Below are 27,996 nucleotides of genomic sequence, written 5' to 3' on the forward strand. Positions count from 1 at the left end.
GACTGACGTCACTGTCAGTTTGTAAGAAATATTTTGAGTCACACAGCTTTTGTATTAGATTAGCTCCTTTGTATGTGTAATAGCTAACACCCAACGCTGTCAGTCGATGTATGAATATATCAAGATTTGCATAGAGATGGCCTTTTCAGAAAATTTCCCAACAGTCAAGCAGTTTGAAAATAACATACCTGCTGACTCATTTGTACATTCATCAAGCTGTGCTACTGAGGGAATCTTCTGGAGTTAGACTCAGTCCTAAAGCTTTTGGCAGCTGAAGAAAGAGCCATGACAAATAATGACTCAAATTTGCCTTTGACTTATGTAGCAGGTTCACTTTCTCTCATTAGTGTACGTGTCAGTGTGTTTGTGTACAGTGTTAACATGGTTGACTTCCCAGCAAATGCAGTTCACTGTTATACACACCTGCTAAATAGACTGCTTAATTCATTGTTCCATGTTTCAGAGGAAGCAAATTAATAATACAGCAGTGTTTTTTGTAAAGAGGTGGTCTTAGCCTGCTCCATATGCTGATGACCAAAATAGATTATCGATGTACGTCATATAAAAATTTAAATGTTCTCCAATTTAAACACAACCAAATACTTGCATGGAAGACTTACATTTTTGTAATGTATTGCCTCTTCTAACAGAGCAAATGCCAGGGTTGCCAGGCTGATAGAGCATTGGGATTGTGCTCCCTGGTGATGTCAACCTGCCACTCTGGGTGTGGTGCCAATTCCCTGTGATTCAAAACAACCCAGGAGACTATTTCTAGCAATGGTACCACATGCTCCATATCTGGATCTGGCAGTGCTCTCTCACATCACTGCTGATCTTAACACCCTGTAGCCAGGGGTTGGTGAATAGTGATAATTAAGCACTGGTTAAAAGATATTTGGCATTTTTATCCACTCTGTCATATAGGTTGATCAAATTAGACTTAGTAAATATTCATTTATACATTAAGAATTACACAATGAACATTTGGCGTGTGCTGTTTGTATGTCTGTTGTGTGAGAAGTGTCAGTGTCATTGCCAGTATAAAAACAGCATCCCACTCTTTTACACTGCATCTAATAAGGAATATGCTTTCAGAGAAATGTAAATTGTTGTTCCCTGTGGCTAACGTGGCACTGTGCCTTACAGCTGAACAATGAAAGCAGACTTGAGGTTGTATACTGGCTTTTGGTGTGTTTGACTTACTTTGTTTAACCCCCCGTTTGTTATTGCAGCTGTGTCACAGACGCTCTCAAGGTTTTCAGTGAGAGGAGAATTGTAAGACCACTTTATTGTACCATAGCACTAACCATGAGGACTGCCTATGCCATTTACAGACAAACAACATATTTTTTCTCATACCTTCAATGGATTGCCCATTTTCGTTCTTTGCCTGGTCTGCCCTCCGTCCCCCACCCCCCTCACCCCACCCTCTTTGCTTTATACCTCCCTTTCCCCAAACAGCAGCACACTCAATGCTGTAATCTTTGAGTTTTCCCTCCCCCCATCCCCACCCCCCCCTTTCATAATGTATCTCCAAGCATCAGGCTGTATTGCAGTTACAAATCCATTAGGAATGACCAACACCACCTTTTCCATTAATAGACAAACTCATCTAACATAATCTTTGCTTTTGATTTCATTGCTTGGTTTTGACTTGGTTTTTGGACTTGGTTGGCATCCAACACTCCGAGCTTGAGAATGAAGGAAGACAGGAGGTGGACGAGAATGAGGGAAAAAAAAGATAGATGGAATGGAGGAATGAATTTTGCTTTAGTTTGACAAAATTCATTTGTCTGGTTCATAGCCTATGCATACACACATGGAATACTTGTATGTACTTGTTTTCTGTGATAGTCAAATAATAGTGGAATGATGAAAGATTCTTTACAGAATTCTTTCCAAGGAGATCATTGAAACCCAAATGAATCAATACTGATTTTTGCAGGGTGGCAAAACAGATAATACATGGCAGTTTATACTGAATCTGACTTATTTATGAAGTTCTAGATTTTCTTTCCTCCTCAAATATAAAATTGAAGAAACTCCTTAAATTACACTAAATCCTACCAGATATGGTGCATGTACACAATTATTGTACATTAGTTGTCCCCTCTTCTATGTGCTTCTACGCCTGTGTTATCCATTTTATTCCACTGCAAAAAATCTCGTCACCCAACAAGAAAATCTGCCAAATAGAAGCATGTCAGGTTAAGAGTAAAAGCCTCATATAATCCACGTCCAGAAGAGGTCAAATGGGTCTCTTGCTGAAGGAGAGAAGGAGAAACCGGAGGGAAACACACCTCCAGAAAACGATGCACTTGTGAGCAGCATGTTTCCATCATTCCCATGCCGTATTAGCTGGGTCCCACGGCAATCAGAGCTGCTGCACTGTCTAGGATGACATGTTCCTGTACTTCACACGCTAGACAGATCAGACATGAGGCCACATAACACCATGTTTGCCCAAAGAAAAACAGACAGGAAGCCTTACGACACCAAAAAGTCTCATTTTATGCAGATGATGCCGTAATATACAGAGATCACTGCATTTTAGGCTTTTAGAGGAGTGTTGCCAGGGATCAAAATTTAGAGTTAGCAAGGAAGACAGAGTGAAATAAACTTTACAACAGCAGCAACACTTGTCCTTACATGTGTTTTGCATATTGCTGAGAAGAAGGACAAAAATCGTTGAGTACCACATTTAGCCCTGTATGTTTTCTGGGTATGCATGGGTGCTAATTCAACATGTTTTTACAAATGGGAAAAAAAACTGCCATCCACATGCTGTCTTATAAACAGTGCACAGTACTGGTTTTTGCTGGTAAGCTAATGTGGTTCCGTCTACTTCAACACAAACAGAAGAAGCTTGTACACTGCTTTCAAGGAATGGAAATAACGTGTTTTCATGTCACTGAGAAAAATGTTCAGCAGCCCTTCTGTGGGTGGATTCTAGCTTTAAGGGTGCGGGAATTACTATTAATAGAAGCAGTTTTGAAAATGGGATAAATTATAGACACTGATTTGGGGGTCATTTTTCAGTTGACATGAAAATACATCAGCACACGTTCTGCTTGGTACTATTTCAGGCTTGGATTGATAATGCACTGGAATACTGCATGCACTATTCCTCGAACTGAGGTCACATCAAACGTACCCACAGTGCAGTTCCGTAACACCAACCTACCCATGACATGTGTTGCCACATAATCTGATTTAAGCCATCCGATAAAACTAATATCAAAGCCTGTAGGTACATTTGATCAATGCTGCATGTGATGATGACAATGAAGATGACTTTAAAGAGCCCAACTCTGTGAGCTATTACAGTGCCTAGTCTCCACACTAAGGTATACAGTTGTGGCACTGGAGTACATGTGAATGGAGAATCACAATGATAACCAGCTCAGAAGGTTGGCTCCTATAACCACTGAACCTCTGTCATTCCAGGCACTGCCGTGTAACTTTGTACTCTCATTTTCTTCCTCGTCCATGCAGAAGCTCGATGCAGAGCCGCAGCGTCTGAGCTCATCGGAGGGGAGCACAGTCGATATTCGCCCCCCAGGAGACGGCGTGGATTCGGTGGAGCTGGAGCCGGAGGAGTCACTGGACCCAGAGGCCTGCTTCACAGAGGGTGAGATGGATGTGAGGGTGATAGGCAGGGAGGATGATGGATAGTGGGAAAGTGGGACAAAGGGAGAAAGGTGGGAGATGAAATGCTCCCACAGCACATTTCAAGACGTAAAATAAATCGTATTAACTGCTTGTGCTTAGCAGTGTGTTATACTTACCTTTGAGTGACAGAGAATACAAATGCTCAGCAGAACAGAAAGAAAAGGAGTCTATGGGATTGTCTGTGTTTGTAATGTAACCTGACATTTAGTCTGACACAATTCTGAGTCTGCAAATACCTCTTCAGTTTTCCGTGTGTGGATTACAGGAATAAAATATGATTATCGGAAATGGGTGGTGTAGTATTTAACTTTTGTTAGTATCTAATTTTGATTATTATTTGGAGGTTTTGTTCATATTCTAGGCACCACTTTGCATCACAGCTTATTCCTGAAACCAGAATATACTTAAATTAGATTACAAGGTTGGAGTATGATCGTTACACCCTGTGCACCAAGACAATAAAAGTACCAAACAGAATTTTTAGAATGATGGCCTGGCAGAGGTGGAAAAGTTACAAATCAAACTTAAATAATTAAGCATAGAGGGTTTTGGTTTAATTGCATAAGCGCCTTTAGTCAAAATAAACCACATATTCATTCATGTGGTCATTTCGTATGCCTCTCTCCCTACATTTCCCCCACGCATGCAGGCTGTGTGAGCAGGTTCCAGTGCTGCCAGATCAATGAGGAGGGAGCAAAGTTTAAGAGCTGGTGGACACTCAGGAAAACCTGCTTTATCATAGTGGAGCACAACTGGTTTGAATCCTTCATCATATTCATGATCCTGCTCAGCAGTGGAGCGCTGGTAAGTGGGTGTTTCTGTGACCCAAAACCAATAATGAGTTATTATTATAATTATTAACAGCATGTTGGGTAAGTGCAAGAATCTCCCGGGTTTGGATCTCAGCTCTGGTCCTGTCTGTGCAGTGAGTTTGTATTTTCTCACTGTGATCACCTAGGTTGCCTTCAGGTGCTGTGGTTTCATTACACAGTCCAAAGGCAAGCAGGTTAGGTGAACTGAGGACTCTAAATTACCCCACACTCTGGGTGTGGTGCCAATTCCCTGTGATTCAAAACAACCCAGGAGACTATTTCTAGCAATGGTACTACATGTTCCATATCTGGATCTGGCAGTGCTCTCTCACATCACTGCTGATCTTAACACCCTGTAGGGTTGGTCAATTATGATAATGAAGCACGGGTTAAAAGATGTTTGGACATTTCCTACCCATGGTGTCATATAGTTTAAACAAATTAGAGTTAGTAAATATTAATTTACGCATTTAGAATTACACAATGAACATTTGGTGTGTGCTGTCTGTGTGAATATGTGTGCTGCCCTCTTCCCAGTCGTCCTGAAGGATTTATCAGCCTTAGGTCATGGCTAGTGCTCATTTTTCCACCAGCAGTCTTTATTATTTATTCGGTTCTGTGCAGGCGTTTGAGGACATTTACATTGAGCAGCGGAGGACCATCAAAACAATGCTGGAGTACGCCGACAAGGTCTTCACTTATATCTTCATCCTTGAAATGCTGTTAAAGTGGGTGGCATACGGCTTTGTCAAGTACTTCACCAACGCCTGGTGCTGGCTCGACTTCCTCATTGTTGACGTATGTATATTCGATCCACACGATTGAAAATAAAACTTCTAATTGGACATTAAATCAAAGACAATTTAGACTTTGAAGAATAGTGTGACATTTTGAGCAATACAAGTGGCATCAATCTTGTCTTGGCAAAAAAACATGTATTTCTCAACACATCGGCATATTCCTTTAATGGTTATCATACAGATATATATAGGTATATATACACCATTAAGTCCATCTGATGTTCACAGTTTTTAGACATAGCTCTGTCATTCATTTTTTAAAAACTGTTATGATTTATTATCTCTATAATTGTGTTCAGACTAATAATTAATGCCCAATTAATATCAAATACTCAAGCTGGCACTGTGCATAGGGAGTTGTTTCTTTCTCACCTTTCACCCTGCTTCTCTCTGTCATGATCTTCTCTCAGGTGTCCCTGGTCAGCCTTGTAGCCAATGCTCTGGGCTACTCTGAGCTTACCGCCATCAAATCTCTGAGGACACTGCGAGCCCTCCGGCCCCTGAGGGCCCTGTCTCGGTTTGAGGGCATGAGGGTAAGGACATCTGGAATAACAGCGACACGAAACCCACAATTATGAGTGTTTGTGGGCGAGCTGAAAGCCAGCATACCTGTGCAGTTTCTTCGATTAGCTGTTAATAATTTTATTCTCGCTTTAAACCACTAACTGCCTCAAATGCTTTCTTGCCAGGTTAGATGAGAAGATAGATGCCGCTCTCATGTCTGTACGCTAAATAGAATATAAAGCTAGAGTCAGATGAGGGTTAGCTTAGCTTAGCCTTAAAACTGGAAGCAAGGGGAAACATACACAAGATAGAACATGTTAGTGAGCTTTAGAGTTCTTCGTAGGTGAATTTAAAAATATATGACAAAGCCATGCTATGCTATGCTAAGCTAACTGTCTCTAGGCTGTAGCCTCATATTTGACAGATATAAGTGTGGTAAAAAATCTTCTCTAACTCTTGGCAATAAAGCAAATTCGTTTATCTAAAACTAATACATAGAAAATACATACATACATAAAAATATATTTTTCTGAATATTTTTCCAGCTACTTTCACAGAGCCCATACATTTCTTATATAAATATGTGTTGTCATTATTTTTATTTGTTGTAAAGCATTCTCAGTGTCTGCTTAGGGGTGCTGAAGGGACCTGTCACCGTATATTTTATATTTCCACTTTCAGTATCTCTAGATTGGTTAATGTTTGATGTTTGTTTAAACTGTATCTTGTTCCGGGGCCTGACTGAAAGCATGCATGCCTGTTACAACTGTAGAGTTATCTTTTCTTTGCAATTCAACACTGTACTTCTTCTATCTGCATGACTTTCTTCGCATTGTGTTAATGGATTACTGTATATAGCTGTTCTGACATTGCTTGTGTGGTGCCTTTGACCTGTAATTATTTTCTTTGTTGTGTGTCTTTTTTCATTTACAGTCAAACAAAATGTTGTGACTTCATCCCGCCTCGCTAAGGTTTTTTTCTGTTTTGCTTTTTACCTATCAAATGTTAACTTTTTCACCTGTCCACCTTCTTCTTTGCAACTGTCATGTTGTTAAATTCTCTTTATAGATATGTATGGTGTTAAGAGCTTTATGTGTGCAGACATTATTAAACACAGCTTTAGATAATATAGGAACACCGTATTATTAAATTAGTCTTGGCTCTTCTTAGCATCAGCTTTACAGCTCAATCAAATCAGGTTAAGAGTTAAGTGATTAGATGATTGTAATTGCCACTTATCTAAACTCAAACAGCCTCTCTATTTTGGCTAGCAGACCTCCGTTTGACCGACAGGAGAGTGCTGAGTTTGTCTGTGTGCTTCAACCTCTCCAGGTTGTGGTGAACGCGCTGCTGGGGGCCATCCCCTCCATCATGAACGTGCTGTTGGTGTGCCTCATCTTCTGGCTCATCTTTAGTATCATGGGTGTCAACCTGTTCGCGGGGAAGTACTATTACTGCGTCAACACCACCACAGATGAGACCTTCCCCATCGATGTTGTCAATAATAAGTCCGAATGCCTGAACTTGGTCAACGACAGCGCCCGCTGGAAGAATGTCAAAATCAACTTTGACAATGTCGGGGCCGGCTATTTGGCTCTGTTGCAAGTGGTGAGTTTAGTTATTGATGACACAGGCAGCATTATGATGACAAAAATGTAAAAGAAAGCTAGTTTTGTCATGAAACTGTCCTAATCATTGATCCTTTGCATTCACAATTTGACACTGCAGAGTGAGAAGAAAATATATACCGTCATATAAACCAGTCTTGCATAAAATGTAAATTAAATGAACCATCCGAAGTCACTCAAGAGAAGAGCGAAGACATCTTTTCCATCGAGAAAATCCTTCAGTGCTGTCCTTTGCTCTTCTTTTAGCGAAGAAATACTCTCCAGGTCTGATATAACTGATGCCAGCAGCATAAACACTAACCTCTTTTTTCCAGTGGCTTACAATAAATCTTGCAGCTTTAATGATCGGCACCATTACAAAAGACAGTTGGTTATGTTAAATGTGATGTAACTGTTCTATCCCCAAGCAGACAAAGTTTATGTTATAACCTCCACCATCCAGACTGACACATCTCTCATCTGCTCTCAGGCAACATTTAAGGGCTGGATGGATATCATGTACGCAGCTGTGGACTCTCGAAATGTAAGTGCTTTCACAAAGTGGAAAATAGCCATTTAGCTCATTTGTTTTCTGCATTATGGGATTGACATACACAGGTTATGAAGTTTTTTTTTTAAATATTTTGTTCTCTCTTGCTTGTTCTAGTTGGAAGACCAGCCTAAATATGAAGTGAACCTGTACATGTACCTCTACTTTGTCATCTTCATCATCTTTGGCTCCTTCTTCACCCTCAACCTGTTCATCGGCGTCATCATCGACAACTTCAACCAGCAGAAGAAGAAGATAAGTTGCATTTAGTAACAGTCTCTATCAGATCAAGTAAACGTAGATTGTGAAATGTTCTATAGACTTCTTAGCAGAGATGGGTCAGTTTTTTATGGATGCAATAATATTTCAAAGTAAAACTGAAATCCCAGGAAATCCCCGGTTATTGGTTCAACCCCGCCAGCTGTTATTAATGTTGACACTCACAGCCAATGGATGTTTCAGTGGAGCACCAACGGACACCACTCCAAGCACAGTCTGGGTCCAGAGCAGACCCGGCTGCGTTAAAGAAAGAACGGAACTACAGAATAATGATAATCTGTAGCACAGCAAGGACCTGCTGCTGCCAAGGATTACTGAGAGTGCATGAGTCACTGAGAAGCACCGTGCCTGCATTCACACACACACACACACACACACACACACACACACATATATATTGTCAGGGTGAATGTAGTCTGGAAATGTGCCCTCCATTCAACCAAGCACTAACATGTAGGATTGTCAACGCCCAGGAGAGGGAGGAGGAGAGGGTGAGGGTTGGGGACGGGGTTTGCACTGTGTTTGCTGCGTGCTGGCAGGTCTGACTTGACTGACTGACTGAGACACTGTATCAGTTGGTGCGGCTCAGCGGCCCCCACGGGCACAGCGTCACACAGATGGTTGTCGAGTGTTGACACCAGTCCTCCCTCCAGACACGCATCATACAGCGAGTGAGCCCAGAGTGTGATGTGTGCCTCGCGTAGGATAGCGTGAGGGGGATTCATGTCTTCTGTTAATGAGACCATAGAGACCGCGTTGACGCCATCAAATTAAAAAGGGTTAAAAATAAAGAATTAACAAAAAGTAATACAACGAATGTAGAAAAAAACACTGCATGACTTTACAAAAAAGGGAATGGGGGGATTTTCCTGCAGGTGTGATTGTTTTCTGTTGATTGGTGATGTGTCCTTTAAAAAGAGAGCTTGCTGCTGTCAGGCATGCTCTGATGAAGGCTTCGTGCCGAAATGCGTCAGCAGTTTTGTGCGCCTATTGATCTAAAATCAATATACATAAAAGAATAAGGTAATCCTTCTGCTGGTTCTGGTTCTGCCCTGTGAACTGCTGCCTTTATTCTTCACTTAGTTTTTTGGGAAATACAGACGTTGCTGTTTTTTTCTTTGTTGTTTTTTATTAGACAGAGCACCCAACTGATCTTCTGTGCAGGAGAGGCACACCTGTTTCCTCTTACAAATTGATTTTTGATTGGTTTTGGTGAACTGACCGTATGGGGTTGCAAGAAAACGAGACAGCAACAACAACCAAAATGGCCTCTTGACAGATCATAATATATAGTTCCACAAATGCAAATAAGACGTAATTTACTTTGCAGAAGTGTCCTATAGGAGGGATAGAGGGTTCTCTGTCTTAGGTGTCATATATTTTCTAAGGACTCAACATTTTACCTTCAAACGATTTTTAATTGAATTTTCCTGCAGACTGATGATTCTGTTATATTCTCTGTGAAGCTTCTGATTTCATTAGAAACATTAAAGACCTAGTGTACTTCAAAGGCATTAATCCAGACTGAAATATATGAAGGACTGGTTGTTAACTTTGCTTTTTTTTTTTTTTTACGTAAAAGAACGTGGTTATAACCAAGTTTTCTTTTCCTCCCTTTACTTTGGAGGCCAGGACATCTTCATGACAGAAGAACAGAAGAAATACTACAATGCCATGAAGAAGCTGGGCTCCAAGAAACCACAGAAACCTATACCTCGGCCTACAGTAAGCTTCTACATGCTCACACTGTGCGCTTTATTCTGTCTATTCTACACTTAGAGGTGTGAAATGATCACTGCTCTCTTGTCCTCTGTGCTTCCCAGAATGCATTTCAAGGCTGCGTGTTCGACTGCATCACAAAGCAGGCCTTTGACATCGTGATCATGATCCTCATCTGCCTTAACATGGTGACCATGATGGTGGAGACAGATGACCAGACGCCAGATATGGACAAAATCCTCTACTGGATCAACCTGGTCTTCATCGTGCTCTTCACCGGGGAGTGTGTGCTGAAGATGATCTCTCTGCGTCACTATTACTTCACCATTGGTTGGAATATATTTGACTTTGTGGTGGTGATCCTGTCCATCGTAGGTGAGGAAAAGTTTAAGGTACCTCAGCTTTCCAGTACTACTACTGAGTGAAAATGTGTCCTGAATGTCTTTTTTTTTTTTTTTTGCTTTTGCAGGCATGTTTTTATCTGAAGTTATCGAGAAGTACTTTGTGTCCCCAACACTGTTCCGAGTGATCCGCCTGGCCAGGATAGGCCGCATCCTCCGCCTTATCAAAGGTGCCAAAGGCATCCGGACGCTCCTCTTTGCCTTGATGATGTCTCTCCCTGCCCTATTCAACATCGGCCTCCTCCTCTTCTTGGTCATGTTCATCTACGCCATCTTTGGCATGTCGAACTTTGCCTACGTGAAGCGGGAGGCCGGAATCGATGACATGTTCAATTTCGAGACCTTCGGGAACAGCATGATCTGTTTGTTTCAGATTACCACCTCAGCCGGGTGGGACAGCCTGCTGGCGCCCATACTGAACAAGAGAGAGCCCGACTGTGACAGCCAGATGGAGCACCCGGGAAACTATTACAAAGGCAACTGTGGCAACCCGTCAGTGGGCATCTTCTTCTTCGTCAGCTACATCATCATCTGCTTCCTCATTGTGGTCAACATGTACATCGCCGTCATCCTGGAGAACTTCAGCGTGGCCACAGAGGAGAGCGCCGAGCCGCTGAGCGAGGACGACTTTGAGATGTTCTACGAAGTGTGGGAGCGCTTCGATCCTGACGCCACTCAGTTCATGGAGTACAGCAAGCTCTCTGTCTTTGCAGACGCTCTCGATCCACCGCTGCGCATGCCCAAGCCGAATATGATCCAGCTCATCTCCATGGACCTGCCGATGGTGAGTGGCGAGCGCATCCACTGCCTCGACATCCTGTTCGCCTTCACCAAGCGAGTGTTGGGCGAGGGCGGCGAAATGGACGTGTTACGCGGGCAGATGGAGGAGCGCTTCATGGCGTCTAACCCCTCTAAGGTGTCTTACGAGCCCATCACCACTACGCTCCGCCGCAAACAGGAGGACATGTCGGCCAAAATCATCCAGAGAGCCTTCCGCCACTACATGATCCGCCTGGCCATGAAGAAGGCCTCCGCCCTCTACAAGGAGAAGCTGAAGGAGGGAATCCGCGACCCTGACAAGGACGTGATGGTCATCAGCAAGTTCACCGAGAACTCTACTTCGGACAAAACAGACATGACCCCCTCCACAGCCTCCCCGCCTTCTTACAATAGTGTGACGAAATCGGACAAGGACAAATACGAGAAAGAAAACAGGGAAAAGGAGAACAAAGGGAAAGACTTGAAAGACAGAAAGAAATAGACTTTTTAAAAAGGAACAAAAAATCAAAAAAATGCATCAGAGACATGAGGGAAATTTGTTTACAGCTTCTAAAGGGGGTAGATAGACGTACGCTTGTGTGTTGATTGTTCCGAGGAATGCTACGCCAGGTAGGCCTAAAATTGGAGTGCGGTTATGTCATATGTGAATACATGGGGGTCTTTCTCAGCGGGGAAATATGGAATCAAATTATCCAGCAGACACTGCCAGAGATTGACTGGAACATGGAAAAGCCTCTCTGCAAAACGCTTGTGATTTTCCTATTGGTTGTTGTTACTATCTGACACACTTGAGTGTACTGTTAAGTTGTCTGTAGCTAGTGCTGCTGCTACTACTATAAATCCAGTGTCTTGAATTTAACAATCGCTGTATCACTTAACAAGTACTCTGCATTTTTTTTTTTTTTTTTTTTTTTTGTTACAAGGTTTCCTTTTTTAATGAGAAAGAATGTTTTCTACTTTTTTGTGTCATTATCGTGAGAATGTGTCCACTGCTTTCACTGTTGTAAAATCACCAAGGGCAGACAAAGACAATGCTGGAAACTACAACAACCATCTGAAACTCGTACAATGCAGGGTCAGTGCCAGAATGCTCTCGATTCATACAGTATACGAAGTGCTGAAGTGCAATGGACAAATACATTCTACTCACTGGTGTGCCATCAGTGATTGTTGAAACCTGTATTGTGCTTCTAGCTGGACTGCCATCTCCCCCCGTTTCAGTAGAAAAATACAAGTCTCTAAATACAGAGAAGCTGAATGTATGCAAGGACTGAGGCACGTTTAAAGCGACTGTTTGACATTTTGGGAAATATTCTTGGAGGCTTTTTTGCGGAGAGTTCGATGAGAAGGTTGACGCCACTCTCACGTCTGTCCTTTAAATATGAAGCTAGAGCCAGAAAACTGTTAGCTGAAAGGACCAGTGTGTTTGTCCATTCTGGGCTACTGTAGAAACATGGTCGATGAAAGAGGATCTGCTCCCTGTGTAGATAAAAAGGTCTTATTCTAAGATAACAAAAGCACAACCAATCTTTTTTTCATGTGATTGTACACTAATGAAAACATACCTATGAATATTATATTCTATTTCTGCCACTAGATCCTCCTACATGTGACACACTGGACCTTTAACTGAGCAGAAAGACTGGAAGCAGGGGCTCACTCCAAGCTCAACAACCCACCTACCAGCACCTTTAAATCAAATCCTTTCAAATCCCCTTATCCTATAACTTCAGCTCAAAGATTCAGGTTAGATCTGTGATCTGCCAGAAAGACTACTTTTTAGTGGTAGCTACTAAATTAATCAACATTAACATTAATGAAGCTAGCGTTATTCATTTTCATGACCCGTAAGCTTCAACTTAAAAATGAGATGTGCAGCAGAAGAAAAAAGTTTGTTGTTAGTAAGATAATAAACTTCCAGAGCCATTCTCAAAAAAAGTTGAGTAAATGTCCGGATCTCCTGTAATAAAAGACGTGGAGTACGTATTTGGTAACATTAGCTTAGAGAGGAACAGAGACTGTACTTAATGTGGATTGGTGATGTCAGTTTATATGCGTACATCCCATGTGAGTTTGAGCCTGTTTCCCCCTGCTCCCAGTCTCAAGCTAAACTAAGCTAAGCTCATCTACTCCAAAAACACTGGACACGTGAATGACGTCAATCTCCTCATCTTACCCCTTTCCCAGAATGTCAGGACTATTACTTTAAAGCGACACTCATATCTACTTTTTTCCTCCGCTGTCGTATTGCAGTGTCTCTTCTAAAGCATTTGTTATCCTCCCCCTTCCCCAATCCTCCATCCCCCGCCCCCCTCCCAGAGCTCTTGTAAAGAAAATATCTTAAATAATGAAATATACTTAAAAGAAAAATGTCGATCTTTCTGACTCCTGTCAAGTTAGGACATGACAATATATCACATTTAAAGGTTATAATATCACATATGTTTGTATGACATCCATGTTGTTCTTGGTTTAAATTGAGCAGCGAGTGGTTTTAATGTAGTGGTTTGGATTGTAAATAATATAGCTGTTCGGGCCCACAGTATGCATCACACTTACATTTGATGTAAGAGCACTTTTTATCCCCACTGCTATGTAATTCCACGTGTGGCGTTCCTACATGTAAGTGCGTGAGAGAGAAAAGCGTGTCTGTACTCGTGCATTTATGTGATTGCGAGAGAGGGAAGCCAGAATGTGAGCATCTATCTCTTTGTGCGAGCGAGCGTGCATCTGGCATCTGCAGGTTGTTTGTGTTCTACCGATTATAAATAACATTTTTACTGTAGATATGAGTGCATTTTTCCAGTCTTCAGATTTGATTTACATTTTTTCTAGAACTTTGTTTTTTTGTTTTTTTCCTTTCTGCACTGTAACACATGATGAAACACATGTATGGTCCCTCATATCTGTAGATACAAACCATGAAGCAATCAGTAGCCATCTCTCATTGCGCTTGTAGTGTTTTAGTGAACTGCATGCAAGAAGTGACTACTGTCCGCTCATATGGTAATATCATTTTAAAGCCAAAAGAATAAAGGACATATTTTTTGTAAATGCTTGTTTATTTTCTCCATTTCCTTTACAGCCTTTTCTGTGTTCAGTGGCTTCATAAGTTTTTTTTCCCACCTGTGGGTGACATCCGGTCTTTGGTCTGTGATCTGAACCTGACGTATGATTGCTGAACATGGCGGGAACTTTGGTTGAACAGGATCATTCATGTGGTTCAAGTACATGTTACACTAAACTATGTATCAATTTGCAAAATGTGACAATTGACCTTTTTTTTTTGTTATAACCAAAGATGTGGCAACAAAACTCAAAATCTAGATTTCCAAAATAAAAGCCTATTTTGGGAAGCATATTTTGCATGCAGGGTGCGTTCATTGTGAGGTGAGAGCGGAGAGGCGGCGAGAGGCTCAGCATATTCAATGAGGTTTAAACAGATACTTAGCTGCCGAGATGATGCTCTGTCTTCAGCCTGAGGATAATGTATTGGATATTGACGGCGGAGAATCCCGAGGGAAAACTGGGCCAGTAAACCCTGCCAGAAGGTGAAACTGAGCAACACGGGTGAATGTTTTCTATAAGCTTGATGCACGTTGTTGTATTTAAATTCAACTAGAATGCTAACTGTATGTCAAGGGCAAAATATGTAAAAGTCAAGTATGGTTAAACACGTACTAGCATCACTTATGGCTGCACAATTAATCAAAACATTATGGAAATTGCAATATCACTGAAGCTGCAATTATTGTAATTAAATACTGTAGTAGTAGAGATCCACTGGCCTACAAATCCTTTTTTCCAAATTTAAGAGATTTGTTTGTTTGATACAGACCCCAAAAGATTTCACATCATCATGATTTTAATTGTTTTTTTGATTAAAATAAAATTTGTGAAGCAAAAAGGATAATCTCACACGAATCATGAATCAGTCACAATTTTCTGTTCGTCAAAATAATTCCAATATTATGTTTTTACTTTATCGTGCAGCCCTGGTATCACTTTATTTATTTATATAGATTCTTAGTAAATGTTTTTTAACACAAATACATTACAGTGTTTTACAAACACTTTTACAAACATTTGTAGGCAAATAAAAGGCCATTATTTAGTGTTAATGAAGGTATTTCTCACGTGAAGCAGTTGGAACTGGTGTAAAACACCATATATACCGTATATAATTACATACAAACAAATCTCAATCTACTAAATATTCTTAATTCAAGATCCACTTACTAGAGTTCTTTTATTGCTTTCAGTTGCATCTCATGAGCTTCATCAGCCGATTGTGTTTGTTACGTTGTCACGAGTGTAAGATAGTACATAATGTAGGCTTAAGACATTCCTCTTTGATAAAGCTTATAGTTAGGGCTGGATCAGGTGAGTCCTGAACCATCCCTTAGTTATGCTGCTATAGGCCTAGACTATCGGGAGATTTCCCATGGTGCACTGAGCTACTCTCTTCCTCTCTCTTTCTGCACTCATTCATGTCCCTTTAATGCATGTTACTAACTCCACTTCTTCCCCGGAGTTCTTGTGCTTTTGTCTCGCAGGTTCTCTGGATCCTGGTGGAGCCTCCTGCCATGGTCCTGCTTGACTGCCATTGCCAATACTGTTGTTGCTGTGCACCTTCTGTCTGTCTGTCGTTTTTCTCTCTCTCTCTCTCTCTCTCTCTCACCCCAACTGGTCAGACAGACGACCACCCACCTAGAGCCGGAGGATCTGTCCTGGTTTCTGCCTTTTAACAGGCAGTTTTCCTTCCCTTGTGCCAGTGCTTGCTCTGGTGTACTTTGGGTCTCTGTATTAATGTTAAAGAGTTCGGTCTAGACCTGCTCTATTTGAAAAGTGTCCTGAGATAACTTCTGTTATGAATTGGCGCTATACAAATAAAATTATTGAATTGAATTGAATAATTATAAATATAATGTATAATGTAATTTGTAAATACAATAAATCAATATTTCATATTAAAATGAAGACATTTTATATGATTATTGTTATTATTAATTAGTGTAATATTGTCTGTCATTCATTTACTGTTTATACACCAGTTACATATGCAATATCTAAAAATAAATAAACACTTGAAATTGCCTCTACTAATAACCACTGTATAATGTGCTATAAACATTTATTTATTATTTAAATACTGCTTATCAAAGCTAAATATGGGGATTCAAATAAATTCCAAAATTGTGTTTCTGCATAGTTGTAAGTTGCATAAAAACATTGTCACTGCATTTGTTAAATAACAGAATTTACAGATTTATTCGACAAATAAATGTAACTCAGTATCCTCTTATAGGATTTCTTCCTGACTGATGAAGACCACACAAGATGTGGCTGGAAGCTCTGGGAGAATAAGAGTAAGTGGACTTGGAGCTGGATCTCTGTCTCTGTCTTTGTCTCTCAATCCCATTTAGACGCCCACTCAGAGCCGGGGTCTGCTCAAGGTTTCTGCCCCTTCAAAGGATGCTTTTTTCCTTGCCACTGTCCCCAAGTGCTTGCTCGTATAGGGGATTGTTGGGTCTCTGTAAATAATGTTAATGTTGAACGTCATATGATGTTAGAATAAGCTAAAATAACAATCTATTTGTCCTTTAAAGGCGCTATATCTGCAGAGTTATGAACAATATATTCAGTATTCAACCTATTCAGCGTCTGCCCAGTGCAATATGGTCACACACAACAGTTACCATCATGTAGGATCGAGTCCCATCGACCACAGGAGCCAGACAGCCACACACAGGGAGAAGAAGGTGGTGCTGTTGGGATAGACGGGAGGGTGAGACAGAGGTGAAAAGCTGAGACTACCCCCACCCGGCAGCCCCCTCCAAACCCTTTGCCTCGCTTCTCCCTTCCTGTTGCCTGGCAACCTAACATTACGGCCCTGTGATTGATCAGCAGCATCTCTGAGCTTGCTTACCCACAATACCTTGCCCTCTGAAAGCAAGCAGGCATTCCCTCTTCCACCCCCACACGCACACCTTACCGGTTTGATTATGTAAGGGAAAGGGGAGAGGTTGAGGGATGACCTTGTGTTCCTAATGAAGTCCTACGTACAGGCCATGCTGTACACACTGGCACTGAGGATCATAAAGGACTACTGAACGTACGTCTAGTCTCCATTGTGTCCGGCACCTGCTGCTGGGACTGTTCTGTGGTTATGCAATGAGCCATGAAAATATTTCTATACATGAATAGGCCCGTGGATGAGGTAGGAACACAGAGCTTCCTCTTGCCCCCCGTCTGATCTCCGCCGTGCAGTGCTCTCTAGAGGCTGCAGGGCCTAACAAACTCAAACTGGAAGCACTGGTAGGGCACATGAACGAGAGTGGGACAGCAGGGTGACACAGCAGTTGAGACACGTCATCCTACGTCCAGAAAGGTGTGAGCTGACGTCAAAGTGTCCCGGAAGCGTCGGCTTGTGTGCACTTTTTGTTGTTTTTTTGTTCTCAGTGAGTAAAAAACTGATTTAAATAAATGTCTGTTTGCTGACAGAGGACAGATGTTTTCGAGCAAAGCCAATGTCACAGATTGTCCTGAGGCAAAAGAACCATGTAATCAACAAATTTACTGACGTCAGAAAAAAAAAAGATTGAACCCCCTCATGTTGGAGGATGTCAGTGACAAGAAAGAGGAGATCAGTTGTTAAGCCACAGATGCCATCTGCTGGTAGAAAACTAGAATACTCTGAGAAATAGACATGTTGGTCAAGAGATTGTTTTATTTATCTGCATCTTTTGAAAGTCCATTTTATGAAGAAAAAAAATCAATTAACCACCTTTAGACTGAGATGGATGTCAAAAAGTGTTTTATTCACACACTCATGGAAATGTACAGTTGTTTTAAAAAGAACATGAAATATATTTGGCCCCCAGGTTTGGCAGTATTAAGAGACAAGGGTAATAACTCCAACATAAGCCTCATCTGAAAACTGAAAGAAAAAAAGTGCACTTTTGTATCGCACGTGACTATAAAATGATAAATATAACATGCATGGATGGGTTTTACTCTAATCTTGCTAAACGCTTCGGCCCACATTTGTTCTATTAACAGCAAAAAGACAGTGGTAGTGATGTTACTGAGAGAAACAACAGACACATAAAGTGAGAAATTACAATTACTTTTTAAAACCTTTTTGAAAAGCTTAGATTTGTGGTGAAGATACTATGACAAATAATAATTATGAATTATTAATTCATTAATCACTATCGAGATGGTCGTGATTTGGCATAATGTTCCTTCATCCTGTAGTAGAGGAGACTGTGTTGGCAGCATTTTAAAATGTTCACAATACTTTATCATTTACATGTTAATAACTACACGAAGGTTGAACCATTACTAAACAAACAAGATGAGTCCACAGTAATGCTAGTGGCTGCTGTGCTTTGAGCTAAATGCTAATGTCAGCATGTTCACAATGACAGCATTTGCTAACTAGCCCTTAACACAAAGTACAGCTGAGGTCAAATGTCATTAGCATTTTGCATTTGCAGGTATTTGGTCATTAAGTGTTGGAACTTGGTGTACTTTTTGTGCGACTTGGAAGGCGTCAGAAAGAAGCTGTAGACACAATACAGACATATTGGAAGTTGGTACAGCTAACACGTTTGCAAACAGGCGCCTATTTAAACATCCAGCAGACACAGAGCAGCAGAAGCATTCATTTGGAGTCGTGTTTCTGAGTGTAAATCCAATATTAACTCTCTTTTAGCTTTGCTTCGCTCTCCACCGACTCCTGAGGGAAATATCTGGCTCTTTAGCTGCTAAATGCTTCACTCTTCACTAGCAAGCTTTGTCTGCCTTCTGGTAAAAGGCCAGGTAGAGTATAGTGGGTTTTATCAGGGATTTTCCACCTGAAAAGCCTTAAAACAAAGCTATGAGCGCAGTGCGAGTGAATCCAAATCATAAAGTTTACACACCAGACAACCAAAACAATGAGCTGAAAGAAGCTAAAAGACTCTACTAGTAACTCCTTTCCATTGTTAATGTAAAAAAGGAACAAAAAAGACCTTTAGAATGAATTATAACAGATTTATGTTCTTTTTTTAAAACCATTTTACAGTTTGTGTTAAGCCTTGAAACATCTTAGTTAAACTGAACACATGCTATACAGACAGGCATTTAAGAACGATTAGCAGCAACGATGAGACACCAGCACAATGGTTAATACTGAAACAATACAAGCACCTCAAAATCTTGATTCGTCATAGATGCCAGTCACAACCACTAAACATGCTGTAATGATCAAAGACTTTATAACAGGGCATAAATTATGCAAGTAACGTCCAGAAACACTGTTTTATTGAGCTTTTTCATTGTAGTTTCATAGTCTAACAATCTTAGAGAGGTCTAGAGACAAACTGAGCTAAAATTAGATCACCTCTCTGGGCCTGTGTCTGTGTGACTCATTCTCTCTTTGGAAGTGCACTTATCAAGAATAAATCAAACTCTGATGGTTGAAGGTCACAATTCTTGAAGAAAGATTTTCCAAATATTAACTGATCCCTCTCTGAAGCATTTTAATCATCAGGTACTGCCTGAGCGTGACGTGTTTGTTGTTTGGTCAGCGTCTCCCTGCACTGGCAGTCCTGGTTGCTCCTGCATCGGCTCCCTGATTTCCTCCTCTGTCTGCTCCACAGATCCCGCCGGAGCCTCAGTCTGTGAGTCATGATGGTCTGGATTGTTCTGGAGGTCTGTCGAGAGCTGCCGTTCGGCGGATGCACCAGCGGGGGCAGTGTTACTCTCACGGGTGTCTACATGTGAGCAAGTTTGGAGAGTCAGGGACTCTGTGGGGTCGTGGAAATGGCAGGGAATGCTCTGCTGCTCTGTCTGGCAGTGGAGTTCTGTGTTTATGTCAGACTCTAATGCGGTCTCTACTGTGGGGAGAGTGGGGGCGCCGCTGACATTTTCTCTGAGAAACGCAGGAGTGTCATTCACAGAGCTGTCTATCTGATAATGCTGCATGGGGGGAGTGTTGTGGAAGGGGTTACTGAGACTCATGAGTGTGTTATTAGAGTAACTCAGCACAGAAGGAAGTGGAACCGAGTAGGGCGGGGGACCCGTTCCGTGCAACGAGCAATCCCAATTTTCCTTCTCTTCCTCTTCTTCCTCCTCATCATCATCATCGTCTTCCTCATCCTCCTCGTCCTCCTCTCCGTCCTCGGGGTCGATTGTTTCCAAGCTGTGCGTGCTGCAGTCCGACAGCCCGCTGCAAACACTGCTCCCATCCTCATCTTCCTCGTAAGCTTCATCATCCTCATCCTCTTCATCTTCTTCGTCGTCGTCGTCATCGTCGTCGTCGTCGTCCTCTTCTTCTTCTTCCTCTTCCTCTTCTTCATCTAGATGCGAATCCGTGTCGACTGTGTTCTGGAGGTGCATGATGGGAATGTGCGGCGCGCCACTCATCAGTGGAAACTGAAGGTTCGGCTGCTGCTGCTGCTGCTGGACCAAGGAGGAGTCGCCATGGTAACCGTTGCCATTGGTTACAAGCTGCTGCTCCGGCTGCTGCTGATGATGCTGCTGCTGCTCCTCGCGGCTCTTCTCCAGCTCCAGCTTCATGATGGTGTGGAGGAAGTGGGTGCGCACCCTGACCGGGTTGAACTCCAGGCGTCCCGTGGTGTTGCTGCAGCCTTCTTTGGTGCAGCCACAAGGGAAGGACATGCGGTCCACCTGAGGAAGAAAAATACATAAATTAAACCCACCAGTGTGGAACAATAGTAAAAGAAAAGGCAAATTAAGCTGCCAATCATAGCTGGGTGTTATATGTATACAGTTACACACCTTATTGTTGTAGAAATTCATAAATACCTTTGAAAATCTTGGCTTAAGTTCAATTAGAGGGTTACATTATCTTCTATGCTTAGAAAAATAAAAAATTATTTGGCTTAAAAATTCCTCCCAAACCTTGAGGATAAATTCAATAATGCATGATGCATAAAAAACAAGGCTGCTTCTGAATTTCTTTTTTAAAACATCAGGTTTTCACCAGACAAATGCTGTAAGATGAGAAGTGTTGTGCACAGAAGCTGTCAGATTTCAGAGGGAGGGCACTGTAGGCTCGAGGCCCCCTGGGAAGTAGTAGTTGGAACTACTTACTGTATTCTTAAACGCTTTAAAGTAAAACTGGCAAACTCCCAGACAAAAAAAACTCAAAGCATTGAGCAGTTGTGTAACCTCAAAACTCTTTATGTTACTCTCTGATTTGGATCCAGACTTTGTGTAGAGTCCCTTAGGAAGTGCTCAAATCTCAGATGGGCCCCCACCTGCTTAACTGCCTGTGTGTCTGTTGTAAACAAGAATCTACAGTACCAGGATTTTTAATTTCAACTTTAAAGAAGTTCTACTGCACAGACAGACACGAACAACACTTTAGTATTATAGATGGGCCTCACCACAGTTCCATTTACCTGGCACTTAATGCCGGCCAGGCTGCAAGCACAGGTCTCTGGGTCGCATATCCCCCTGCAGCGGCACCCACACTCCTCTCGGGACATTCGGAGGGCACGCAGCTCGTGCTTCTCCTCCACGTCAATGCGTCTGACCCCAGAGGAGCGGAGAAGGGCGCGGCGCCGCCTGGTAGTCAGAGGCTGGAGGAAGAAGTAATCATCCACCTCTGTGTTGTCCACATCTAGGTCATCTTCGGAGATGTCATCAAGTGTCAGGGTATCCGCCTCCATGGATGACACGGTGCCATTCTTAGTCAGCTAGAGGGCAGAAAAAGTGGTTTAAATTAAGACTGGACCATAAATCTGTGACTAGACATACATTTAGACCCTCAGGATAATTATATGAGAAACAAATACTGGCAATAAAACATGCAGAATATGTTATTAATGCCCTGAAAACAGGAGCAATAACTATTTTTATATTTGAAAGTCAACAATCCTCCAACAATTCCACTACACTGCAGGTAAAAGAGGTTTTATTGAGCCCACTGACTTTGAGTTTGATGGCATTGAGTTTTTCCTCTTTGAGATGATCCCTCAGCATGTTCCAATGGCTCTGTTTCTGCTCCATGGCAAACTCCCTGAGGGTGAAGCGCTTCACCCCGCTGTGACGTGGTGACATCCCCAGGGTGCTGCCACCCTGTGTGGGCACAGTGGTAAAGCCCTGCCGCCTGTTGAAGTAATAAACGGTCACACTCTCAAAGTGCACGTTGCGGCCCCGCAGTCGCTTTGACTGCTGCTGGAGAGTGGCTGAGATTGAGACAGAGAGGTGGGGAACATAATTAGAGAAAAAAACTAATTTTAACTAATTCTTAGAAAACGCTATTAGGGGCATGTTCAAGTGGGACTTTTGCTTAAGAGTGGTCATGACTAAATGTTAGAATATAGTGTGACAGTCAACAAACTGGCAAAGCAATATCTGTTATACAGCAATACTGATTTAAAGTTTGTTAATTAGCCACTATAAGGTACTGTTATACAATGTTCATGTGATGATAACAATAAACTTAATGTTATATAGCATTATAACACAGTTACAATGTGCTTTACAGTAAAAACAAGAAATCAAAATAGAGAACATTTGTAAAATCAACATAGTAGAAATGATGAAACTAATACAAAGTACAACAGAGTTCAAAAGCTGGGTAAAATTACAAAAAAAGCCCCTCCAGTCGCAGTCCAAGAAGTGGGTTACATTAGCAGTCTTATTAGCAGTGCTACTGGTTCTTTGGGTGACATACAGCTGTGTGTCATCAGGGTAGAGCGGGATTTTAACGTGAAATATCCATAATATGTGACTCAAAGGCAACATAGAACAATGGTGGTCCCAAAATATATCCTTGGGGTACACCACAGGTGAAGAGGGGCTGGAATGGAAGAGGCCCTCAATCTAACAACATCAGAGAAACTGCCACTGGTAAGGTAGGAACAAGATGAGTTGAGAGCCATGTCCTTAAATAAAATGTTGTCTTGTCAAGTAAGATGAAAAGCAGGAGCAGCAACTAGAGTCAGATTCAAGGTCTAAATTATTGACAACAATAATAACAGCAGTTGTGGAGCTATCAAACGGATATCCTTGTTGCTGTTGAATTAGGGTGAGCTCTTTATAGAAACATGTATATTCTTTATACTCAGCTCTGTTGGAACATTTTCTCTACGGCCAAAGATTTTGACTGATTGATTTATTACATGCAAAACAGCCTATTGCTGGTGCATATTGTCATAAGTAATAAGTATACATCTCAGTGTTCTTGTTGAAATACTGTTTACATGTGACCTCAAGTGTTTCCTGTGCTTTGCACCAAAACATACGAGCTAGAGCTGCTGACAGGAGCAGTGCGGTAATGTGAGCTTACAGTCCAGCAGTCCAGAGGGGACGGGATGGTTGAGACTATCACTGCTGTTGCCACTGTCGCTGCAGGAAACCTCATCATCATCAGACCCCTGCAGGGACAGGTAAGGGGACGGACCCTCCTCAAGCTTCCTCTTCAGGATCCCACTCATCGTGTGGCTCCTCCCACTGGTTGCACCTGCACAAAGGACAGGGGGCAGAGTTTATGGCTGATTATACAGTGTATGTAACACAGATACATATTGTGCAGCAGTCTAAATAAGAAGACTTCATAATCAGTAAAATAAATTAAAATATGGAAATGGATTTCATGTTTAAAAGGGTGGGAAAGTTGCTGTAAAAATGTAATCCATTACAGTTACTAATTACCTGTTTAAAAATTGAAGTCAATAACCTTATCCAAGTATGCCAATGTTAAAGCAACTTAACTTTATTACTTTCCCTTACTTTTGGACAAAATATGCAAATAAAAACAAGAGGAAAGAAATGTCAATAAGAAGTATTTGATGCAAGTGTATTTCATAAGAACAATGTGACCAATGGAAATTAAAATTTTAATTTAATTAAATTTAAACGTTTTTTAGCATCAACAATGTGTCCTCTGCTCGGTGTATTTCTAAGAAAAACTGATGGTGCTGAAAGCTGCTAAATAATCCCCATTTTTACTAAATGTAACTGTAATCTGATTACAACTTTTTCTGTAACTGTAATGGATTACAGCTATTTTTGTATCCTGATAACTCAGTTACATGTAATCAATTACTCCCCAAGCCAGTCTAAAAAATATGGTTTATGTTGTACAATAAATAATTCTTAAGTTTAATTAAAAACGCGTATGAAGATATGTTTTATTTATTTATAATAGCGTCTAATGGAGCTCTCTCATTGGTCGATGTCTGACACGAGGGAAGATCAGGAGGTGTTGGGGCGAGCGAGACAGAAAGAGATAAAGTCTGGAGAAGTGCGTTAGCTTTGCTTAAACAAGGAAAGTTAAACATTTAACGTTCATACCAAACCTTTTTTTTTATAAATCCTGGACAGTCAACGCGATATTCTGTGACGGGATTTGGTGTAAAAGAGTCCAACATGGAGGTTTTTTTAAGCTGTTTCACTCGGTAGCTAGCGAGCTATTGGCTAACAGTTACAGTGTATCCATTAGCACAGCGAGAGGCTGCTATTAAGCGAACAAAGCTAACCAGAGTTGCAACATTTTTAACAAAGAGATGCTGAGGAAACCAGAAAGTACCTCAGTCCCCGTCGGAAGGACGCAGGAGGCCGGTCTCTGTCTGTCTCCACCTGGCTATGGACATGGACACCTCACAACCCCACAGAACTGCACCAGCTACCAGGTAACTGTTTAGTTTATTTTACTCCATTTTACATTAAAATAAAAAATAGGGCTTCAGCACAATTTTAAGCTTCACCAGAAAAAAAAAACTGAAAGTTAAAATGATTGTGATGCTGTGACATTTGTTGGGGTCTGTACCAAACAAACAAATGAAACAAAAGGTTTTCTAATAGATTTGTAGGCCAAATAATCTCTGCAGCACTACAATTTACACTTTATTATCTTTATCAAAAAATTACTGCTTGTTGCAGTTTGGATATTTCACTTGGCCATATTGCAATTTCAATACTATTGCGATTAATAGCGCAGACCTGAATAATAACTAGATTTTGGGAAAATGACAAATGCAAACAGTGGTGTTTACTTATGTACTAAAATAAAATAAAATTATATAGGAAATGTCTTTAGTTGTAGTCTTTGTCAACTGGGTCAAATTCACAACCAGAGGGGGCATTGGTACATATGTTTATTGACACTGGGAAGTTTAAGTGACTGTTAGTCAATGTGTTTGTATTGTAAAACCTATTCTGAACCTATTCTCTCGAATCTTGCCCCACACAAATATGTATGTTATAATAAAAGAAACTAGAACTGACACTGAAACTAATAAAAACTCAACTAAAATCAAATATTTCTGATCAAAAACTCTGCTGAAACAAGCAAACCCATTCAGGAAACTAACTGAAACTAAACTGAATTGAAAACAAAAATAAAAAATAAAATAGGAATAAACCCTAACAGGTACCTGTTTATTATATTTTACTGCTGAGTGAAACAACCTGTTTTTTTTTTTTTTTATAGGTTTCGCTGGCTTTAGTGTGAATACTAGTGTGTGGTTATCATTTTGCAAGCAGAGTACTGAATTTATGTTATGCATTTATTTTCTTGTACATTTTCTTTGAATGTAAAGATGTGACAGGAGACAGATTCAAGTAGGTGAAGTGAATAATGAATAGTGATCAATCGTTGTATCCAGTTTCACTTTACAAAAGGAAATATGCATTGATTTGCACAGTTTATTTCCTACCTTTGAAATAAAAAATGATTCTGTAATTTGATAAAGAAAATATTTTGTAGATTTTTGTCAAAGAAAATTGTGTTAAACTGGGGGGGATTTTAATATAACTCGCCTGTTTAGATTATTTTAGGAATTTTCCTCTGTTTCTCCATTTTCTATTTCTGGCTATTGTCATAACAAATGTAAGTGGAGGCCACCGCCTGTCGTCGTCAGTCCAACTAACCCATGCTGCTGTCACTCTCAGCAGTCACAGAGTCACTATGACTTGCCGCTGCTAGATGGCAGAACACACAAACTGATTGCCAGATTGATGTATAGGGTGACGTGACAGTCCAATTTATTCTATGTATGCATGAAGCTTACATTACAACACTAGGCCATGTAAAACTATGGCATTTACTCCACGTCATTGTATGAGAGCCAATCTACTGTATACAGCTATATGTGTTCTGTAAAATGTGAGATTCGTTCAAGCCACGTCCATGCAGCATAGTTCAATCAAATCATTGCAGCTAGGTTTATGTGTGTTTTTAGTGCTTCAAAGCAGCATTTTTCCAGCTCAAGATAAATCATTTATTTGCAATGGATTCTCAAACCATTAAAAAATCCTGGGTGCTGACCAGTTCCTTTAACCGAGCTACCACTCTTAATTGTGCTTCTAAACTGAGCTCAGTAAGCACCTCAAACACTTGAATGAATCTGAGTTAATTAAGGATGTTTTATGCAAAACTTGGCACCTCACCATTTTGCGCTGTTAGGCGACCTTGCCAAACTTTGTGATGCTTCCAAAGTAAAGACTGACTCCATGAAGTGTTGTGATTTTGATTAACTGATATTTTTGCTGTCCCATTGGTTGCTTTTGTGGAAAATTGAAAGTACGGTAACACTTCTGATAAGAGATAATTTGCACACATGGTAGGTTCCCTCTCACACTTCAGAAGCACGGATAATTACAGGAAGTGTGTCTTCTGCCAGTCCTCTGCACTTTGTCGATACTTGAATTTCAGATTGATAAAAACTGTTGAGCCGACTGCTTGGACTGGTAGAGGATTACATCATATGCAGCAGAGCTGAATGCTGGCCCAAGCTTTTCCTCTCACAGGCTTTGTCTCCTTTCTCTTACTACCTACTGCAATACAATTATTCCTCTGTGCCATTTCTGCCTTATTTCCATTTCTAGTCATTATCTTTCATTTCTAACCCTCTTCATTTTTATTTCCTAAAATTATTTCCCACTCCATCCTCCCTGGTATTCATCCCCATACTCCAGTTCTCTGCTTTTATGAAAAAGAAAATTGCAAAACCAGAAAGATCTGTAGTAGAAGAGACAGTGAACACATCACACTACGTAACATCTGTCTATGTATGTGATGTCACAGAAGGTGTTGCAGTTTTTCTTGCATCCAGGAGGGTTTCCTGTGCTGCCTGCCCATACCTCTTTAACCTAAATGTCCCCCGGTCGAGCTCCCTTAACCGGTCCCATTTAGAGCCTCAAACCTGCACACACACACACACACACACACACACACACACACACAGATGTACAAGCCTGCTCACGTGTCTGCATGCATGCGCAACCTCCCACTCCCCATGCATGTCCACGTCCCCGGCACTAAACTAAAAGGGGAATTCTTATTGACAAATGTAAATCAGCATCATCCTGTGACGTGATTTAAATCTCACAGTACCGGCGTTGCTGCATGCACAAACGCTTCCTGTGCGTCTGTTTGACCGTCACTGACCTGGTTCCTTAGCTTGCCTTTGGTTTCCAGGAAGTCCTCGACTCTCTCCTCCGCATCACACAGTGTTCACCAGCAGCAGCCAAACATCCCCATGTGTCGTGATGATGCAGTGAGAGCTGCCATGATGCCTGCTTTCTCTCTCTCTCTCTCTCTCTCTCCCTCTTACTCTGTCTCTCTCTCCCTTTCCAGCAGCCTCGGGCAGTATTGTGCAGCACTGAACACCTCTGCCTCTGTCACTATCTTATGCGTTCTCCCTCTGCACCCTCATCCTATGCTCATCCTACTGTCAACTCTCTCACTGTCAGATTCTCTCCTGCTCTGCACCCCCCTTCCTTTCTCCCTCTCTCTCCCCCCCTTCTCTCTCTCTCTCTCTCTCCTCACAAAGACTTGTTAGCTCGACGCTGCTGCCGGCTGGAGCGCTGGAGCTTGACTGAGGTGAAGCAAGCCCTTTGAGATCA

At 41.4% G+C, this 27,996-nt stretch overlaps 2 protein-coding genes across 6 annotated transcripts in view; one reads left to right on the forward strand and one right to left on the reverse strand.

Annotated features, from left to right (window-relative positions):
* scn1lab (sodium channel, voltage-gated, type I like, alpha b) overlaps positions 1-14,485 on the forward strand; it is a 35,424-nt gene extending 20,939 nt beyond the window's left edge. For all 4 annotated transcript variants that reach the window (XM_051428121.1, XM_051428120.1, XM_051428123.1 and 1 more), the window contains 10 exons: positions 3,496-3,631; positions 4,322-4,476; positions 5,109-5,282; positions 5,695-5,817; positions 7,121-7,396; positions 7,886-7,939; positions 8,063-8,200; positions 9,845-9,949; positions 10,048-10,318; positions 10,413-14,485. In XM_051428121.1, coding sequence (XP_051284081.1) covers positions 3,496-3,631; positions 4,322-4,476; positions 5,109-5,282; positions 5,695-5,817; positions 7,121-7,396; positions 7,886-7,939; positions 8,063-8,200; positions 9,845-9,949; positions 10,048-10,318; positions 10,413-11,605 — 2,625 coding nt within the window. In that variant the 3' untranslated portion in view covers positions 11,606-14,485. The remainder of the gene's footprint in view (positions 1-3,495; positions 3,632-4,321; positions 4,477-5,108; positions 5,283-5,694; positions 5,818-7,120; positions 7,397-7,885; positions 7,940-8,062; positions 8,201-9,844; positions 9,950-10,047; positions 10,319-10,412) is intronic.
* Positions 14,486-17,924: 3,439 nt separating this feature from the next.
* Positions 17,925-27,952, reverse strand: LOC127378843 (cysteine/serine-rich nuclear protein 3-like). 2 transcript variants are annotated; one of them, XM_051428127.1, is made up of 5 exons: positions 27,539-27,952; positions 23,435-23,608; positions 22,072-22,328; positions 21,540-21,836; positions 17,925-20,802 (listed from the first exon to the last, which is right to left on the reverse strand). In XM_051428127.1, the coding sequence occupies exons 2-5, from the start codon at positions 23,580-23,582 to the stop codon at positions 19,660-19,662; spliced, it is 1,845 nt and encodes a 614-aa protein (XP_051284087.1). In that variant the 5' UTR covers positions 23,583-23,608; positions 27,539-27,952; the 3' UTR covers positions 17,925-19,659. The 2 variants fall into 2 exon arrangements, with proteins under 2 accessions (XP_051284087.1, XP_051284086.1); XM_051428126.1 differs by having other exon boundaries at positions 21,525-21,836.
* Between the last annotated feature and the right edge of the window lie 44 nt (positions 27,953-27,996).

This window comes from Dicentrarchus labrax, unplaced genomic scaffold (genome assembly GCF_905237075.1).
Source record: "Dicentrarchus labrax unplaced genomic scaffold, dlabrax2021, whole genome shotgun sequence".
NCBI classification, from domain to species: domain Eukaryota; kingdom Metazoa; phylum Chordata; class Actinopteri; family Moronidae; genus Dicentrarchus; species Dicentrarchus labrax.

Coding starts and splice junctions, on each gene's coding strand:
- LOC127378843 (XM_051428126.1), bottom strand. CDS start 23,582: ATGAGTGGGATCCTGAAGAGGAAGCTTGAGGAGGGTCCGTCCCCTTAC. Junction 21,837..22,071: donor TCAATGCCATCAAACTCAAA/GTCAGTGGGCTC, acceptor TCTGCCCTCTAG/CTGACTAAGAATGGCACCGT. Junction 20,803..21,524: donor GCCAGGTAAATGGAACTGTG/GTGAGGCCCATC, acceptor TTTCTTCCTCAG/GTGGACCGCATGTCCTTCCC.